The 19,706-nt window shown below is 41.9% G+C and overlaps 1 protein-coding gene across 3 annotated transcripts in view; it reads right to left on the bottom strand.

Moving 5' to 3' along the window:
• The window catches only part of tgfbr3 (transforming growth factor, beta receptor III), a 223,875-nt gene that overhangs the window by 30,047 nt on the left and 174,122 nt on the right, over positions 1 to 19,706 (bottom strand). For all 3 annotated transcript variants that reach the window (XM_041208043.1, XM_041208042.1, XM_041208044.1), the window contains exons 8-12: positions 14,900 to 15,095; positions 6,924 to 7,237; positions 4,065 to 4,217; positions 2,837 to 2,962; positions 903 to 1,082 (exon numbers count right to left, since the gene is read on the bottom strand). In XM_041208043.1, the coding sequence (XP_041063977.1) occupies positions 903 to 1,082; positions 2,837 to 2,962; positions 4,065 to 4,217; positions 6,924 to 7,237; positions 14,900 to 15,095 (969 nt within the window). The remainder of the gene's footprint in view (positions 1 to 902; positions 1,083 to 2,836; positions 2,963 to 4,064; positions 4,218 to 6,923; positions 7,238 to 14,899; positions 15,096 to 19,706) is intronic.

Here is a 19,706-nt window from a genome sequence, read left to right as displayed (position 1 = left end):
ACCAGTATTCAGCATCATTGAATTGTAGATAAGTTTAATATTTTTATAATCTGAGTGCAATAGTTCAACAATGCGGTATTTACCCTTCTTCAAAATGGATAGGGGAATGTGGTGGGCAGTGCACATGGTCTCCTGTGTAAAATATCATGGTAAGCTGGTAACTGTACTCCTTGTATGCCATGTTTTCGGCTGCAAGTTTTAGTTCATTGATGATACTGGTTTCTTTATGGAAATTGCCATTTGTTGTAAATGTAGGTTAGACCATTGGGAGAAAGTATTAAAGGTGTTTTCTTGGCTCTCATTCTCAACTCCTAGAAGCAGTGTATGATCATTCTATCTATAAATACACATTGGAACAATAGAAATAGGCACATTACACTAACAACAATTAAATTTACCCTTCAGCAGTTTGTGGGGAAACGGTACCCTTTTAAATGCACCATTATCAATAGATCATTAAGCAACTGAATGATCAGCCATTGCATTAATTTTGTTGAACATGAACTTGGTAAATTTGGGTGTTAATTGTAACACTATTTCACACCAATCTGCAATGCTGAGAATGAGCAGAATGTAAATAAACAAACTGAGTATTGTACTAGGAGGCTGGTGCAACATTTGTGGGGAAAATCGCTAGTTTCACAACTACCATTGCACACTAGAATGAAATTATGGTCAGCGTCATGCTTAGAAAAATCCCTTTGGTCAAACCCCCAATATAATTTTGGACTTATTGTTCCTACAATTTTCTCTGGCAAACTAAAGAAATTTAAACCACAAATTAACCATCTGTTCTCTCAAATCCATGCATCAATGCCAAAAGAAGAACTGCAATAGTTTAGCTAAAGCCACAGCCTACACAATTCTTTAGCTCATTTACGCAAGCATGCCAAGATGATTACCTCAACAAATAATGGGCGATTCTCTGAAACAGTGTGCATTCCTTGTGAGGGAGTACGGAACAGATCTGTGTTGTACAGCTCCATGTTCAAAGTTGCATTGTTGATTTGTGTCAGAGAAGGGAATCCAGAATGGGAAGGCATTTCAGACTCCTTGCTAGGTGTGAAGTATGTACAGTTAAACTGAAACAAAAAGGAAATTATTCCTGAAATATCCACACAAGCTGCCATCAACAATTAAACTGTTTTTAAAAATTCTAGTACTCCACAAACTCTTTGGGGTAATTTAGCAATATATGAAATATGATTAAAATGTTCAATTAATCGAATAATCAGCTTTGAAAATTCTACAAAATCATAACTGCTACAACTTCTTTAATGTCCCTAGTCTGAGAAAATTAAACACTTCTCATCACTATTCAGGAAAACCTGCTAAAGTCCGTGTGTGCATGTCATTGCAAGGATAGGATCAGTCGTAGATATAACAGGCAGCATTTTGCATTTTGGGTCGAGATCCTGACATTAAAGGCATCCTGGAGTACTTGTTCCCAGCTGCAACTGCCTCCCCATCTCCTGCGGGGAGGCTGTCTCCAGGCAGTTAGCTTCTGATAACTGACCTTAATTGGCCTTTAAAATTACCTTAAGGTAGGTACCCACCACTTGCAGGCTGCCTGCCATCATTCTCACTCCCATATTGGGGCGCAAATCCTGCTCACACTCACTGTGCACAAATTAAGAAAATCCACTTGGGTGAAGTACCTATGGAACTGCAACCAAGTGGGCAGGATTTTACTCCCTTGGGTGGGCGTGCACCCGACCCGACAGGGCATAAAATAGCGCGCAATTATACTGGGCGAGCACCCCAATGTCATTGCGCATTTTCAGTCAGCGGGTGCACACAAGAGTCGGCAGCGTGCCTGCCGACAATCAAGAGGCCTATTAAGGCCATTAATCAATTAATTAAAAGCTCTTTTTCGCTGCCCATCCAACCTTACAGTTTGCGGGCAGGTGAATCGGCCAAGCGGCCTTTGGACTTTTTAGGAAACGTCATCCACGGGCAGGATGAGTTTTCCAACGTTAATTTAAAAAAATGTTTTGACAGCATTTTTACTATGTCCTTGTTGACATGAGTGAGTCCTATGTGATGGCATGTTTTTTACATTTTCATAATCTTTATTTTTGATTTTAATATCCTTTAGCTCTCTGCCTTCAGGGAGTTCAGTGTGCACTCCCCCGCGCATGCGCAGGCTTTTGCGCTCGCACTCCTCCCGTCCCTGCCCCGGCGGCGCTGCGCTTCTCAGCACGCCTTTCACGCTGGCTGGCCGTAAATTGGCCAGCCAGCGTGAAATCGCGGTCGGGGTCCATTTTCAGGCAGTTCCCTGGCCCGCCCGTCGCACTCGCCCAACGACCTGGAAATCCTGCCCTGTATGAAAGGTAAATGGATAGAAAATTGAACGAGGAGCTCATTTCAGAAAAGCTATATAATAACCATGATAAGGTTGTGTTTGTAATAAATTACTCTCAAGTGATAGCTTGCAAATAATTATACAACTTATCGTTGCAGATCTCAAGTATGGAAACTGCCTTTTTAACATTAACATGGTATCGATGGGAACAGGGAAGAAACTAACCTATTAGATTTTATTAATTTGATTCTTCATCAATATTATTTATGCTAATAATCACAGTCAAAAACTAAAACTGTAACATTAGCCCTCACTCTGCTCAATAAATAGGGTCTGCCTAAAGTTAGAACAAATTCTATGGCCAGCAAGCATAGGGTTAATAGTATTATCAATTCTTATTTGTAGGAATGTGAATTTGAGAAGGCTGTTGTCCTTGCAAATATGCACATTTCTATGACCTTTAACCTGTACTGCTTGTACAAAGTGCTTCAGAATGTAAATAAAAAATACTATATACATTAAACTGCATACCAGAACAGTTTTCGGTCTGTTTCCAACTGGATCATCACCATCTCCGGGGAAGCCATTGTCTCCGGATTCTTCATTATCACCATGCCATCCACTTCCTTCAACAGGGTACTCTAGCTCAATCACAATCTATCAAGGAAAATTTCAATGGTTCAGAAAAATTGTTTTGTATTGTTGATCTCCCAAAACATCATTCATAATCAACAAGTAAAAGAAAATGTCTTTCTTTTCCTATAATCTGCTTCAATTTAAATTTGTACACACTCTGTTCTTCTAATGCATTGCTACTACTTATTTCACACTCTCTTCAACTTTCCATCAGTGGTCATTCCTTTATTATGCCCCTGCCATCTGTAACTTGTGCCATCAAACTTTTTGCCTAGCTAATTCCTTAAATTTTTACTTTATGACAGCATCTTTTGTTTCTCTCCCCATTTTTCTTCATCCTTTTTTTGCCTCCCATTCTGTGTCCATTGTTTTATGAAAAATACCGAGATGCAACTTTACATGCAGGTGCTGTAAAAATTATTGCTTTCCACTCTCTCCTTTTATTATACTTTACTTTTCACTCTACTTCTCTCCCTATAGACCTTGAATACTTTCTTTCAACTTCTCTGCAACCATTTGCCTCTGATTCTTTAACCGTATGCCTGGTATCCTCTTTCTAGGCTGAACATGAAAGAAAAAGATAGCTTTACTATGTAGTAAAGTAAGCTTTGGTCAAGAGAAAAGCATTGGTTCATCTAGGTTACCGTTCAAATTTGTCATCAGGTTCATGCTGTGATTATAGAATTGACAGTTCTGAATCCTAATTCTAACAAGAATTAATTGTTCCTTTTTATAACAAGTATTAGGTAGGGGGGAAATTATCCGGTGCAGAGGTGGGGTAAAGAATTCTGAAACTACTTTTTGGTGGATAAAATCTAACTACTTAAGTTTTACTTAGGTTGTGTTAATGTATTTTAAGGAATTATTTGTTTACAATTCTTCTAGCTAATAACTTTTACATAGCATATCATTTAAAAAACAGCACTTGTGTATTGGCGAAAATGCAAAAGTGAAGTAAACTTTTTTAAAAAGTAATAATCTTTCCCCAAGTGCAAATATCGGACATTTTTATCTTTAGTGGGAGCTAATATCCATTGGTGGACAATTGGAAGAACAAGATAAGAAATTAATTCAATCATCTGAAACAAATTTAAAAATGAACATTATCTAATGTTTTGCTTACCGAGTTCAAATAAATGGTGGAACCACCTGTAGCAGAGTATTTAGTAGTTTCACAGCTTGTGAGTGAAGACTCCAAAATGTAATGTGTAGAGTTTTCCTTTGCTTTGCATTTTGGATCCAGTAAAGAAACTTGTGTTATAGCAGTTGCATCAGTCTAAAGAAAAGGTCACAAAACATATTAAAAATACACAATATCCTTGCTGTGTCCTGAGGATGTAATAACACTCCTTCCCTGAATAAACGTCCATACTATGAATATAGTCCCTTTGCACTGGTGCTCGAATAATGGTCCTTTGCACCTGACAACTAACACATTTGTGATTTTATTGTATTGGTAATTCAAGTCTAGTGCTGTGGTGTGATTGATGGGATTGCACAGGAGAAAACTTACACTGTTGGTGTTGCAGGCATTGAATTCTGGAACACAACATAACTCTTCTGGCCATAGATAAGACCAAGTTGCAAATGGTGTAGCGAATGTGTTCCAGTGGATTTCATTTTTTTAAATAAAAAAATTAAATAATTTTTCCCAAAACGAACTCATTTCTTTGAGACACAGCAGTTGAAAATCAAAATCATTTTCTTATCAACAAAGATACAGTACAGATATAAAAAAGAGCAAAGAATGATTAAAAGATTAATAAGGAGGGGAAATTAGAGTCTGGGAGAAAGCTAGCTAGAAATATAAAAACAGATAGGAAGAGTTTCTATAGATATTTTAAAAATAAGTTAACAAAGTAAGTGTTGGTCCTATAGAAAGTGGGTCTGGGGAATTAATAATGGAAAATAAGGAAATGGCAGATGAATTCACAGGCATTTTGCGTCGGTCTTCACTATAGAGGATACAAGTAACATCCCAGAAATAGCTGTTGGTCAGGAAAAGGAAGGGAAAGAGGAACTCAAGAAAATTACAATCACCAGGGAAGTGGCACCGAGCAAACTGTTGGAGCTACAGGCTGACAAGTCCCTGGGTCCTGGTGAACTTCAATCTCGGTTCTTAAAAGAAGGGGCTAGTGAGATAGTTGACTTGTTTGTTTTAATTTTCCAAAATTCCCTAGATTCAGGGAAGGTTCCATTAGTTTGGAAAATAGCAAATGTAACTCCTTTATTCAAAAAGGGAGGGGCACAGAAAGCAGGAAACTACAAGCCAGTTAGCTTAAAATCTACCATAAGGAAAATGTTAGAAACTATTATTAAGAACCTTATAGCAGGGCACTTAGAAAAATTCAAGGTAACCAGACAGAGTCAACATGGCTTTGTGAGAGGGAAATCATGTTTAACCAATTTATTGGAATTCTTTGAAGGAGTTCCATGTGCTGTGGATAAAGGGGAACTGGTAGATATACTGTATTCAGATTTCCAGAAGGCAATTGTTAAGGTGCCACAGCAAAGGTTATTGCAGAAAATAAAAGCTCATGGATAACATACTGGCATGGATAGAAGGTTGGCTAGGTAACAGGAAACAGAGAGTGGGTATAAATAGGTCATTAGCAAGATATAATGAGTGGTGTGCCACAGGGATCAGTGCTAGGGCCTCAACTTTTTACAATTTATAAATGATTTGGATGAAGGGACCAAAGGTATGATTGCTAAATTTGCTGATGATACAAAGATAGGTAGGAAAGCAAGTTGTGAAGAGGACATAAGGAGGCTACAAAAGGATATAGGTAGGTTAAGTGAGTGGGCAAAGATCTGGCAAAAAGGATATAATGCCGGAAAATGTGAAGTTGTCCATTTTTGCAGAAAGAATAAAAAAGAAGCATATTATCTAAATGGTGAGATATTGCAGAGCTCTGATGTGCAGAGGGATCTGGGTGTCCTAGTGCATGAATCGCAAAAGGTTAGTATGCAGGTACAGCAAGTAATTAGGAAAGCTAATAGAATGTTATTGTTTATTGCGAGGGGAATTGAAGACAAAAGTAAGGAGGTTATGCTTCAGTTACACCGGGCATTGGTGGGACCACATCTGGAGTACTGTGTACAGTATTGGTCTACTTATTTAAAGAAGGATGTAAATGCATTGGAAGCAGTTCAGAGAAGGTTTACTAGACTAATACCTGGAATAGGCAGGTTGTCTTATGAGGCAATGTTGGACAGGCTAGGCTTGTACCTGATGGAGTTTAGAAGCTTGAGAGGCGACATGAATTAAACAAAGAGGGGTCTTCACAGGGTGGATGTGGAAAGGACGTTTCCTCTTTTGGGAGAATCTAGAACTAGGGATCACTGTTTAAAAATAAAGGGTTGCCCATTTAAGACCGAGATGAGGGGAATTTTTTTTCTCTCAGAGGGTCATGAATCTTTGAAACTCTCTTCTTCAAAAGGCAGTGGAAACAGGGTCTTTGAATATTTTTAAGACAGAGCTAGATAGATTCTTGATATGCAAGGGGGTGAAAGATTATCGGCGGTAGGTGGGAATGTGGAGTTGAAGTTACAATCAGATCAGCCATGATCTTATTGAATGGCGGACCAGGCTAGAGGGGCCAAGTGGTCTACTTCTGCTCCTAATTTGTATGTCCGTGTGTGTCTATTAAAAAAAATGTCATGGGAAGGAGCAGTAATTCTTTCAAGTTTCATGCTCAACCATAGCAGCTGCACTAACCATTTTGCTGAAAAGTGTTGTAATGCTATTTAGCTGTGCTACCTTCAAATTAAAATAACTCTTTTGTGTCAACACAAAACTCAGGCACAGCCTTGGTGTTTAGTCAGCAAGGAATAAAGTCTGATCCACATTTGTATAGGACAGCCAAAGAACGTGCCCATTAGGTTTTGAAATCTAATATAATTAACGCTGTAAATATGAATTGACAAACACTTCACAAATTATCATGGCAGAGAAAACATGTAATGGATTTAAACAAACCTGCAAGCTGTTCTTTTCAATTGCAGCTATCATTCTTTCATTCTCACATTGAACAGATAGGGCCACATTCTCAATGGTCTGAATCTCCTCTGGTTCAGATAATCCATTTCTCATCAGTTTTTCAAATGTACTATCCTGGGATCTCTGTGGCAGCTTGTGAGCTGTGTCCACCCCATCGTAATCTTCTGGGTCAAAGGGAAATGGAAATCGAAAGACTTCTGGAAATCCAGGAAATGCCTGATCAGATGATTGCAATGGCTCTCTCAGAATTGAAAGCTCTGGTGGAAGAAACGATTCTACCTCCTCTTCTTCAGCTATGGTGGAAAGAGAAAGGAGACAATAAACAATCTTGACTTTTTTTAAATCAAAAGTTTTAAAACAGCTTTTCACTTTCAAGATCTAATTTACTGCCAAATTATAACTAGAATAAACCTGCATCTTCTCATTTCACTCACAGCACTCTATTGAACACCAAAAATATTTGATATTCTAAAGAATGATCTGAGTGAAATAAGATTAAACTCATGTAATTGTTTTTTAAATGACCATGTGCCAATTTTCAAATGACTAGCAGTACTGCGATGTAATAAATAATGATTCTGAAGAGTTGGAACATAACACTATTGTACTATTTAATATCATAGTATGAAACAGTAACAGTAGTATTACTGTACTATTACAATGCATTTCATAACGAAAAAATGCAATCTGGACAATACAGGCATTCTCCAGTGTTTCTTGTACACTGGAATGAACCTACGTGGGTTTGTGTCACATAGAGATTGTGTCATGTAGATTGAAATTTAAGAATTTAACATTTACAATTATTTTTAAATCATAATTCAGTCTACTTTAACTCATTCATCTTTCAAACCTTTTTTTGAATAAGTAGGTTTTTAAAATTGAATCTCAGAAAACTAGTTTCCCTTTTAATCTCCTCCCTGTCCTTGGTTAGTCTGTTACACTGCCTAAGATAGGAGCATGTAATGGTCTAGCTTGAGAATATTTCCATGAATGGTACCAATGATGCCTTGGGAAACCTATCAATAAGACGTGACAAAGAATTTCCAGCTTCCCTCCCCAGGTGGCTTGACCAAACTGATAGACTCATCTCCAGGAAAAGGGCCAAGTACACAAGTCAGGATCCAAATAAGTCTTTCAGCTAAATGTCAAAGGTCTACTGTTAGCAAACCAAACACAACTGTATTTTTACATATAGAAATTCCACGGGGCAGGATTTTTCAGTCAGCGTGGGGGGGGAACGGGCCCGACATGCCGATGCATAAAATGACGCGCAATGATGTCAGGGGGCATGCGTCCTGACGTCATTGCGCTGTCTTACAATGTTTCGTTCAGCAGGCGCTCACCGGAGTTGGCTGCATGCCCGCCGATATGTAAACGGCCTATTAAGGCTAATAAGGAGCTGATTAAGATAATTGCTAATGCTGCCCATCCAACAGTAAGGTTGGCAGGCAAACAAAAAGGCCAAGCAGCCTTCGCCATCCATGAGTGGGATGAGGTTTCCTAAAGTTTATATTAATTAAACTAAAAAACTTTCATAAATATAAAAACATGTCCCATCTCATGAGGGGACATGTTTAAATACATTTTTAAACCTTTTATTCATTATTTACAATAGCGATTCAATCTCCCTGAGGCAGCTCTGTGCTACTGAGTGCTACGGCTCACATCTTACACTGGGCGTGCCTTAATTGGCCCACACACGTAAAATGGCGGTGCGGAGCCGATTGCGGGCGCCAATCGGTTACGCAACTGCACCCGCCTGCTCCCGCCGAGCCCGCCCACCGCCTGAAAATTTCAGGCCACTATTTCACAGAATGACACTTGTTGCATCTATTAAAGCATCTACTGGTGTCCTCAGTAATAAAGAAATACAAAATAGAAGTTCTATGCGTTCATACTTTCCTCAGTTATTGTGTTGAAAACACAGATTGTTTCTTATTTTATTATTGCAAGAACTCTTGTGCTGGTTTACAAATGATTAGCAAATCGTTCGTGTTTGTAACTTCTAATTTATCTGCAAGTACTTTTTACAGTAGACTTGCGGCTGCAATATATTTTCAGCTGTAACATAGGTGAACTAGATGATACCACTAGGGAGACTGGAGCGTTTCTTGAACAGAGTTAGGGAAAAAGTGCTGTGCTGTTCAGGCTCCAAAATTACAAAATTCCCTATTGAGCAATTCCTATGGAACAAACTTTTGTGCAAGACACGGGATGCTGACGAACTTAATCACTATGTTTTTTAAAAGTGAACTGAGCCTCTAATATTGGAATGTTTACAGCACAATTTCCTTGAGTTAACTTGTCTTATTGTTTCTTTATAAGCAATTGGTGATTTAATAATGGCATTTTACAATGGATTAAATTGTTTTAATAGGCTTTCCAGGGCATGCTTTTGCCAATGCTTCTTCAACAGAACCTTCTAAATTCACAACAGCTACCACCTAGAAGTTCATGAGCAGCACACGCATTGGAGCACCATCACCAGCACCATCATGGGGAGGAAGATGACGTAGGGTAATGTCACTAGACTAGTAATCCAGAGACCCAGGTTAATGCTCTCAGGACATGGGTTCAAATCCCACCATGGCAGCTCAGTAATGTTGAACATGAAATTATCATTGCTTGTCGTAAAAGCCAATCTGGTTCACTAATGTCCTTTAGGAAAGGAAATCTGTCATCCTTACTTGGTCTGGCCTACATGTGACTCTAGGTTCACAGCAATGTGTTTGGCTCTTATCAGGACTCCGGAATGGCCTAGTAAACTACTCAGATTATAATATCAACCCCTGTGGCTACATGACCTCGCCATCATCCAGGTGCTGCCCTTACCACCACCTATATGACAACCATTTGATTAGAAGGAGGAGGAGGAAGGGAGTAGGCAACTAATACAGCCCCGTTCTGGCAGTGTTAGTCATGAATGATTCATCCAATTATGATACCAGTCAAATCAACCCCAAATCCCCATTCACCAAGTCCCACGACTAATCTTCCCCCTATCACTGACCAACACAGTATCCTCTTGCAAAAATAAAAGCCAACACAAAATAAACATTCCAAGCCAAATTTCTAAATCAAACCATACCACGTTGCATACAAGATCAACTAATCACCTGTATGCATTCACTGAGAGCCTTTCTCCCATGTGCATTTGCCTGTCCTAGCATGCCTACTGTGTTGCCCCAGTGGCTGCAGCATGGCTGGTGGACGGCTGCTGACTTTCAGTGGGGGAACTGCAGATTTCCTTGGAGGATGACCTCAAGCAGCCCTGAACCTAGAAGGCCCAGCTTCAACAGCACTGTCTTAGAATGGGCGTCAGCAGTCTCAGCTGGTAGGCAACAGCAATGGTACTGACAGAGTGGCAGTGGTTGAAGCATTAATTGTCATCCCGAGAGAGGACAGCAGGTAATCCTCCATGGAACAACTGCCACGCCCCTGGTGGAGAGGATGCTCAACTTGCAAGCCCCTTTGAACATTGGTATCCATAACCATGATCACAGCAATCTCAGCTGGTATTGCAGAAAGCTGACCTTGCGTGACTTAAGTCTGAGCTTTCACTGCAGACACTGGGTAGCTTCTGCTTCTGCTGCAATGGAAGCTGAGACATCGGCACTGCATTAGAGTTGGGTTTACAAGTGTGCTAATGGAGTTGGCCATCACTTCCATGTTGGAAAGGATGGGCTCCAGGGTCTGCGCAAAGCCTTTTGCCGTGTTGGTATCAGACTCCTATGTCCTCCTGAATATTGCTCACAGGCTTTCTGAGTTGGCTGTCAATGCACCAAGCATTTTGCTGTGTATACCCTTCCTTTAGCCTTCTGTTGCCTGTCCATCAAAGACCTAGGCCTCAATTAAGTCCTCTGCAACTGAATGTATGTGCGATCTCACCCTTAGCAAGCTGGCACCTCTGCTACTCTGAACCCCTGCCCTGACTGCAGGCCACTCATGCCCAGTTCTTCACCATGCCCCGTGCTATCCTCTAAATTACATGTAGTTCCAGCATCTGAGCTGGTGACAGTGAATGATGGTATTTCTTCTTGATTAGTGTTTTGTTACACTTCCACCACTGCCTGGTTAGGTTGCAGTTCTTGGATGTCTGAAAGAAGAAAGACGCGAGGGTAGGTTTCAGGTGAGGCGGCTCACCACTATCTTCTCAAAGGCAATGAAGGATGGGTAACAAATGCTTGCTAAAAACACTCACATCCCATGAATGAATAAGGAGGAGGGTGGGGAAGCAAGGTTGGGGTAAGTATGAGGCAAAAGTTTCTTCCTACACCACCTGCAGCTTGTAAATCAGAAGAGGCTAAGGGATGAAAGGGGATGTAGGATGTGACAGGAAGATTAGATATGAGGGTACCATCACTTTTGTGAGCTACAGTTATACTTCAGTGATGGCGAGCACCGTCTCTTCCATCAGGGTTAGGACATGCAGTAGTGCCTGTCTCCCACCAGTTAGCTCCTGTTGCATCAGTTTATGCACAACTTGTCCTGAGGAGGAAAGTGGGTCAGTGAGTGTAGTTTATCTACTTGGATGATTGCCAGCTATTCATTCATGACTGGCACATGTGTAACCTGTGACATGTGGTGTCAGGCTAGCAGCAATGTTAAGTGCGTGAGTGTGAGTTGAAGCTATGAATGTCAGGTAGGTGTTGTGATCGATAGAGATTGTATGTGAGTTATGCAGTTGTACTGCATTGAGCAGTTTGTGAAATTAGTGATGCAAATGGTAAGATATGGCAATTCAAGATGAATCCACTCATTCTGATCATTCATGTGAGGTCACTGAACTTCTTGCAGCACTGCATTCAGGTCATCAGGACTTGGCTGCTGGCACTAACTGCCATGGGTATCTGCTCCCAATGCCTTCACACATTTCATTTAGATTCCCCACCACAAGAAAGCAAAGAGTCTTTTACACAATCAGTTTCTGCTGAATGTAAACTCATTTTCTAGAAGTTAAAGAAGTGTGAAAAATTTACTGCAACAGTCTTCTCCTTCCTCCTCCAAAATAACTTTATGAACCAGGAAACACCATGCTTACACTCTTGTAGTTACGTCGCAACCCGGGCCTTTTAAGAAGCCGTATGAGGACAGGTTGGGCTGACTAGGCCTGTTTTCACTAGTGTTTAGAAGAATGAGAGGGAATCTCATAGAAATGTATAAAATTCTGACAATGATGGACAGACTGGACGCAGGGATGATGTTTCTTCTGGCTGGGGTGGGGGGGGGGAGGTGGGGTGGTTCTAGAACAAGGGGTCCAAGGGGTCACAGTCTCAGGATACAGTGTAGACCATTTAGGATTGAGATGAGGAAAAACATCTTCACTCAGAAGGTGGTGAACCTGTGGAATTCTCTAGCACAGAAGGCCGTGGAGGCCCAAATCACTGAATATGTTTGAGAAGGAAATAGATTTCTAGGCCCTAAAGGTGTCAAGGGATATGGGGAGCGTGCGGGAGTATGGTATTGAGACAGAGGATCAGCCATGATCATATTGAATGGCAGAGCAGGTTCAAAGAGCCGAATGACCTACTCCTGCTCCTACTTTCTATGTTTCTAAGCCAGTTTTTCATTACTTCAGAGACAATCTGGGAAATGTGATGATCAATTCAGAAAACTAAATAATACAAACAGCTTCAGTCCTTTTAATTAACAAATTAGTCCCACAGAGATAATTTACTCATATGGCATAACTGTCAGATGAACTATGCGTTTCAACAAGTTGACCTGCAATTTCATTTTATATGGCTCTTAATAGAAGCAACAGATTTTTGAGTATCTTCAAAGGCCAGTCATTTTCTGCCCAACATTTGTTGCAGCAATTAGTGCCTCTTGCCAACTTAATGTTGATTTCCTGTTGAGACGCAAAGATTTTTTTTATGATGTTACGGTTAGAAGCGACTTGTCTTCTTCTTTGCGAAGGTCTTGCACCTGTTAGTTAACCACTTGTTCTGCAGACATTTGGATGGCTGATTTCTCCCATAGCAGCTGCAATGTGTCTCTTGTCTCCATTAAGAATTTCTGAATCATTTCCAGCACTTCAGTTTCAAAAAGACCACAAATTTTATATATCTTCAACTTTCAAAAAAGAATTTACAACTGTTTAACTGGCTAATGCCAAACTATCAAACTCAGCTGAGAAATTATCAAAATAACCTTTCGTACTAAGATGGTATAATTCCGCTGATAGATAGAGTTGCAGGTCCATCACAGCTGTAGTCTCCTTCTCCATTCTTCTCCTTGTTCGCCTCAACATGGTCCACAGAACTGACAATCTAACTTCACTCAGAAACACTAGGCTGAGTTTTGCAGGGTACAGTGGTCCCTGCACTCCTCCCCTGGCTAAAAAGTCGGGAAGAGGGAGTAGTCCACTCATGTTCTCAATGGCTGCCCCACAGCAATTTAACGCTGGGAACAGCATTAACTGCTTTAAAGCAAGACTTCTGCATTAATTGCCCACTTAAGGTCCTTAATTGGTGATGGGCTGGGAAGGCTATCCACCTGCCACCCTCCCACCCCGATTAAATGTACACCCCGCCACTAAACTCTCCATGAGGAGTGCACAAGATTATGACCAGTGAAATGGTCTGCAGGAGGCCCTGGAAACATATCCAGGCTCCAGCTGTCAAGTGGCAAGAAGAAAAGGCCCAAGCATCTATTAGCCTTCAGTGACATTACCAACCACCAATGAGTCTTCCCCACCAACATCCTAGGTATTGCATACCTTGAAAGAAACAGCCATATCGACACTATGGCTGCTGGAGCGATGCAGAAGCTGGGCACTCTGAAACAAATGGCCCCTGACCACTTCAATGTCTCATCACTATCTTCAAAGTTCATCAGGAATGTGACACAACTCTCACCCGGATGGGTGAAGCCACAACTAAACTCAAGTAGCTCAACAACGCCTAAGACAGAGTACTATTCTTGATTGATGCCTCTGCCATGGAACTAACAACATGTAGGAACTAAGGGCTGAATTTTCCCCCTGTTGGGGGGGTTATACGGGGGCGGGCGGGAGAGAGCGCGAACCCGACTTGCGCCCCCGAATGGTTCCATGCTGTCATTTTATGTGTGTGGGCCAATTAAGGCCCGCCCAGCGTGACACTTGCCCGGAAGTGCTGAGTGCTCCCTGTGCGGGCCTCAGGGAGATTTATTTAACTTTTAGATATCTGAATAAAGTTATTAAAAACTTTTAAAACATGTCTTCGGATGTGACAGTGTCACATAAGCTGGGACATGTCAATGAATTTTTAAAATAATTTTTATTGAATTTTTAAACACTTCATGAAAGCTCATCCCGCCCATGGATGAAGGTTTCATGAAAACTGTGAAGGCCGCCTGGGCACTTTGCTTGCCCGTCAACCTTAAGGTTGGACAGGCAGCTCATTTACCTATTTTAATTAGTTTTTAACAGGCCTTAATAAGCCTTTGACAGTTTGGCAGGCGCGCAGCCGACTTGGCTGTGCACCCGCCGAACTGAAAATCTAAATGATGTGCAGTGACGTCAGGACACTCACCCGATGTCACTGTGCATCATTTTGTGTCGGCGATTGGGCCCCGCCCCGCCCCCACTCGCCAACCGGAAAATTCTTCCCTAAGTAAATGTTGCTGGTTTTACCTTGCTTACCTCATGCTGAAAGTTGGTCACTTGCTGTTTTCTCATATATGTAAAGGTAAACTGAGTGCTACTTACTGCAGGAACAGGACTTGTGATTGCTGTGAAGTGCACTGAGCCAATTATTTATAACTAATCCTAAAAGATTAATGCAGAAGAACATCTACTTATTAGAATTATTACAGGTTTGTTTTGAATGCTCGCAGATGACACTGTTACTACTACTCATTCCAACTTGCTTCAAATCAACATTTGTATATCGTAAACATTTACTTTTCATTGGTGAGATTCCAGTCTCAGAATACAATTCATGGTACACATACTCATCAACACTTACCAGCTTCCTGAAGCCTTAAATGAACTCTGTTAGCAACTGAGGCTTTTGTATATGAAGTAATTGGACTGTGTCCATGTTCTTGAGCCCAGTGCAGAAGATCAATCTGGGCAGATGTCAGATCAGATGATGTCTTTTTTACCACAATCATAGATGTTTCTGTGTCTCGACTAAAATTGATGCTGTCCCTGTCAGAGACCTTGATGCAATGAAAACAAGTGTTAACATAAAACTAATCAAATTAAGTGATTACTTCACATTTTTTTGCTTATGTGAATCTATTCCAGAATTATTTTACAATTAAAATTAAATGTTACAGGAAATCAAGTATTTCAACATGAATTCAACTTTCAGTATAGAGCTGTTATGCAGGGATATCCACTTTTATCTTCAGCTAGAGCAAATGTTTATATGCTAGAAATCCACTTTCAGATTTCCAGAATGTGCTAATTGAAAAATCGTTGAATGAAATCCCATTTTATCTATAGTTTTAGTTTTGCTAAATAATATTTTGCAGTTTAATAGTTTGCTACCATAACAAAAGCATTACAAGCCATCACTACAGGCTTAAATGTCTGTATTCCTAGAGTTAAAAGTATAAATGCAATCACAATAAACTAAGCAAAATCTGTAGGCACTTTATTTTAGCCCCAATCCTAGCTCATTCCCTAATAAACAGAGTTTTTGGCATTGTTCCCATTATGCTTCTTCATCCCCAACAGACAACAGATAGCATCTCTGCAGCTGTGCAGAGAGGATGTGAACTGTAACAAATATCACAATGGCAGTGTGAAGTAAAATGAGTAATGACTTTACTGTACCTAAAATGTATAAACTTGGTTATATGCAGTAATCTAAAATTACACATTTGCAACCAAAATATATTTCACTGTAGTCAATCTACAGATTTTAACAATCTACAGAGTTCTGAGATTACAAGCTAAATCACCCATAAAGTCCCGCCCTCTTTAATAAAAAAAAGGCTTACTGGTTTACATTCTGCTTGAAGTCATTTATAACGGTAGTTATATTATTTAGTCATTTTATACAAAATGGTGGTACCACTCCGCATTTAACGAGAACAAACCTATCTTCAGCTGAACTGGAAAACCAATTGACAGAAACACCAACATTTAAAGTGCAGTATACAGTTTGTAACAGTGGGCAGAATTTCACCCCGTTGGGGGTGGGGGGAGTTGAAGAGCGGGTATTTGGAGGCACGCCTCTGATTGGGAGCGCCGCCATTTTACGTGGGCCAGCCAGTTAAGGTCTGCCCAGCGTGACAGGTAGGGGGGGGGAATTCCCTGAGCCGAGAGTGCACTCTTTCGCGCATGTGCACGAAAGAGCGCACTCATCTCCCTGAGGCTAAGTGCTGTCTCAGGGAGATCAGCGCTACAGCAAAAAATGTTAAAAATAGGGGAAAAAAATTTCCCTGACATGTCCCCTCATGTGACACTGTCACGAGTTGGGACACGTCCATCACTTTTAAATACACTTTAATTACATTTTTTAATAAGGTTTCATACTTTTTCTAATGCCCGCCAGGGTTCCTGGCCTGCCCGCCAACCTTAAGGTTGGAAGGGCAGGTCCATTAATTACTTCAATGTCTCTGTCAATGGCCTCAATTAGCCATTGACAGGTCGGTGGGCACACAGCTGATTCTGCTGAGCCCCCGCCTACCTGAAAATTTAAATGGGGCGCGGTGATGTCAGGAGTTCTGCCTGATGTCACCGTGCATCATATTACACGTCAGCGAGCAGGCCCCGCTACCTGCTCACCGACCGGGAAATCCTGGCCAATATTTCTGGGAGCTATACGTTCTAGTGATATTCAGGGGCTGGACTTTACAGGCCCCTGCCAGGCGTGTTTAAGTGGAGGGAGGTGGGGGAGCACATAAAATATGAGGTGGTGGCAAACCCACCATCTTCCATCCCACCCCCAACCCAGTCCCCATAATACAGTAGGTGGCCGGGCACCAAAATTGGCACTCCTCCATCACCCCTATACCTCAAACCCCTCCAGAGGCACCTTCCCATGCAACCACAGAAGATGCAACACCTGCCCTTTTCTTCCCCCCTCCTCACCGTCCAAGGGCCCAAACACTCCTTTCAAATGAAGCAGCACTTCACTTGCACTTGCCTCAATTTAGTCTACTGCATTCGCTGCTCCCAATGTGGTTTCTTCTACATTGGAGAGACTAAACGCAGACTGGGTGACCACTTTGCAGAACACCTTCGGTCTGTCCGCAAGCATGACCCAGACCTTCCTGTCGCTTGCCATTTCAACACTCCACCCTGCTCTCATGCCCACATGTCCGTCCTTGGCCTGCTGCATTGCTCCAGTGAAGCTCAATGCAAACTGGAGGAACAGCACCTCATCTTCTGATTAGGCACTTTACAGCCTTCCGAACTTAACATTGAGTTCAACAACTTCAGATCATGAACTCTCCCCTCCATCCTCGCCCCCTTTCCGATCCGTCTTTTTCTGATAATTTTTATATATTTTTTTTATATACATATTTTTCTTTTCCCACCTATTTCTACTGTTATTTTTAAAATTTATTTCCATCCATTGTTTTATCTCCATCTTTTAGCCTATTTTGATCCCTGACCTCCCCCCACCCCACCCCTACTGGGGCTATCTGTCACTTGCTCATCCTGCTTTCTACCCTTACTGTCCCCATTAGCACATCCTTTAGCCAGTATCACCACCGTCAACACCTCTTTGACCTTTTGTTTGACATTTTTGGCAATCTCTCCTTTGTCTCTGCCTATCACTGATCCTCTATCCAGCTCCACCTATCCCACCCCCCTCAAACAGCTTATGTTTCACCAGATTTCTATTTCTCTTTAGTTCTGATGAAGAGTCATATGGACTCAAAACGTTAACTCTGTCTTCCTCTCCACAGATGCTGTCAGACCTGCTGAGTTTTTCCAGCAATTTTTGTTTTTGTTTGTGACCAAAATTGGCACACCCGCCAACCATTTTAAAATAAATAATTAATGGGCAATTGAGCTTCTTACCAAGTCAATTGACCTACCTCACACTGCCCACATCATAAAACAGCTGGCGTGAGCAAGCGGATGGGAGTGAGGAGCTGCTTTTGCAAAGGCAGGAAGGAAGGGAGGCATAGCATTTGTGGGGTGCCCTTGGCACATTGGCAACAGCACCACCCCCCTACCTTTGTGCCTCTGCGCCTGGCCTAAAACCCGCCTCTGTCACCCCTCTCCCTAAACTGTCCGATCCTTCCCCACTCAGAAAGGCCCGACATACCTGGCTCCAGTGCCCATCTTCTCTTCTTTGTGGAAACACTTGCAGTCCCAGCAGCACCCACTACTCATTTCTAGCATTGTTGGGACTGCTAGAGCTGCCGGCCAATCAGATTGGTCAACAGCTCTCAAGTGTAGGACTTCCTCCCACTGAGGGGTGGAAGTCCCAATCTTAGCCTGTTTAGTGCACCAGCAATGTGTTATCGCTACAGGGCTGGCCTTTTTTGGGTCTGCCAGCTGCTGGCTGATTCTTGCAACGTTTAAAATATAATAACATTTTACAAGAACATTCTTACTATCTTGAGAGCCTAGCATCTCTACTCACTCATCTGCTTTAGAAAGGCGTAATTAGCACCTCAGAGTTAACAGTGTTCGTGATGTAGCTGCGCGCTCGCCAAACTGACAATCTAAATGACACCCGGTGATGTTGGGACGCCCGGCAGACGTCACCGCGTGTCATTTTACATGTCAGTAAGCGGGCTCCACCCCTGCTCGCCAATGGGAAAATTCTTCCCCTGGTTTCTTGCTGTAGGGGAGTGTAGGGGGGCATAGTGGTAATGTTACTGGAGCAGTAATCCAGAGGCCCAGACTAATGTTCTGGGGATATGTGTTTAAATCCCACCACATCAGCTGGTGGAATTTGAATTCAATTAATAAATCTGGAATTCAAAGCTACTCTCAATAATAGTTGCCATGAAACCACTGTCAATTGTCGTATAAACCTAACTAGTTTGCTAATGCCCTTTAGGGAAGGAAATCTGCTGTCCTTATGTAGGCTGGCCTACATGTGACTCCACACCCACAGCAATGTGGTTGACTCTTAACTGTCCTCTGAAATGGTCTAGCGAGCCACTAAGTTCAAGGGCAATTAAGAATGGGCAACAAATGATACCCTTACCAGCAATGGCCACATTATAAATTGAATAAAATTTTTTATAAAAATTCATTGATATGTCCCAGCTCATGTGGCACTGTCTTAAATTTTTTTATTTTCTTTATTTAGATTTTTTAAACTTATGCATGAAAGGCCCCAACTCAGGAGACCCGCCCTCACCCGCACAGGGAGCACTTAGCGCTTTCAATTCTTTCATCCTGCAGGAGGAGTACATCGGAAGCATGGAGCCTGGTGAACTAGCTGTATGCTTTGTGGCCTACAGAGAGTGAAGGTGACAGAGAAGAGTGCGACAGAGGTGCCTGGCTGCACAGAGGAAGGAGCAGCACCCTCAGGAAGAAGGGGCTCCCGCACACACTGCTGGAGAGCCATCGGCGCTTAGCTAGACCCAAGGTTTATAGATGCCGCCTTTCATTCTTGCTGATGACCAAGAACCAGTGTCGCCGAAGACTGCACAAGTCTAGGGGACTGGTCAATCACATCTGCCAGCTACTGCAGGATTTGGCTCCAAGTGTATGTGGAGGGCATCCACTGCCAGTGGCCGTGAAAGTGACTGCAGTGCTCAATTTTTACGCCAGTGGCTCCTTTCAGGGCTCCACAGGTGACACCTGTGAAATATCACAAGCCTACACCAACATATTTATCCATG

This window comes from Carcharodon carcharias, chromosome 16 (genome assembly GCF_017639515.1).
Source record: "Carcharodon carcharias isolate sCarCar2 chromosome 16, sCarCar2.pri, whole genome shotgun sequence".
Taxonomy (NCBI): Eukaryota; Metazoa; Chordata; class Chondrichthyes; order Lamniformes; family Lamnidae; genus Carcharodon; species Carcharodon carcharias.
Note: the sequence above shows the minus strand (reverse complement) of the source record. Positions and strands in the feature narration are given on the sequence as shown.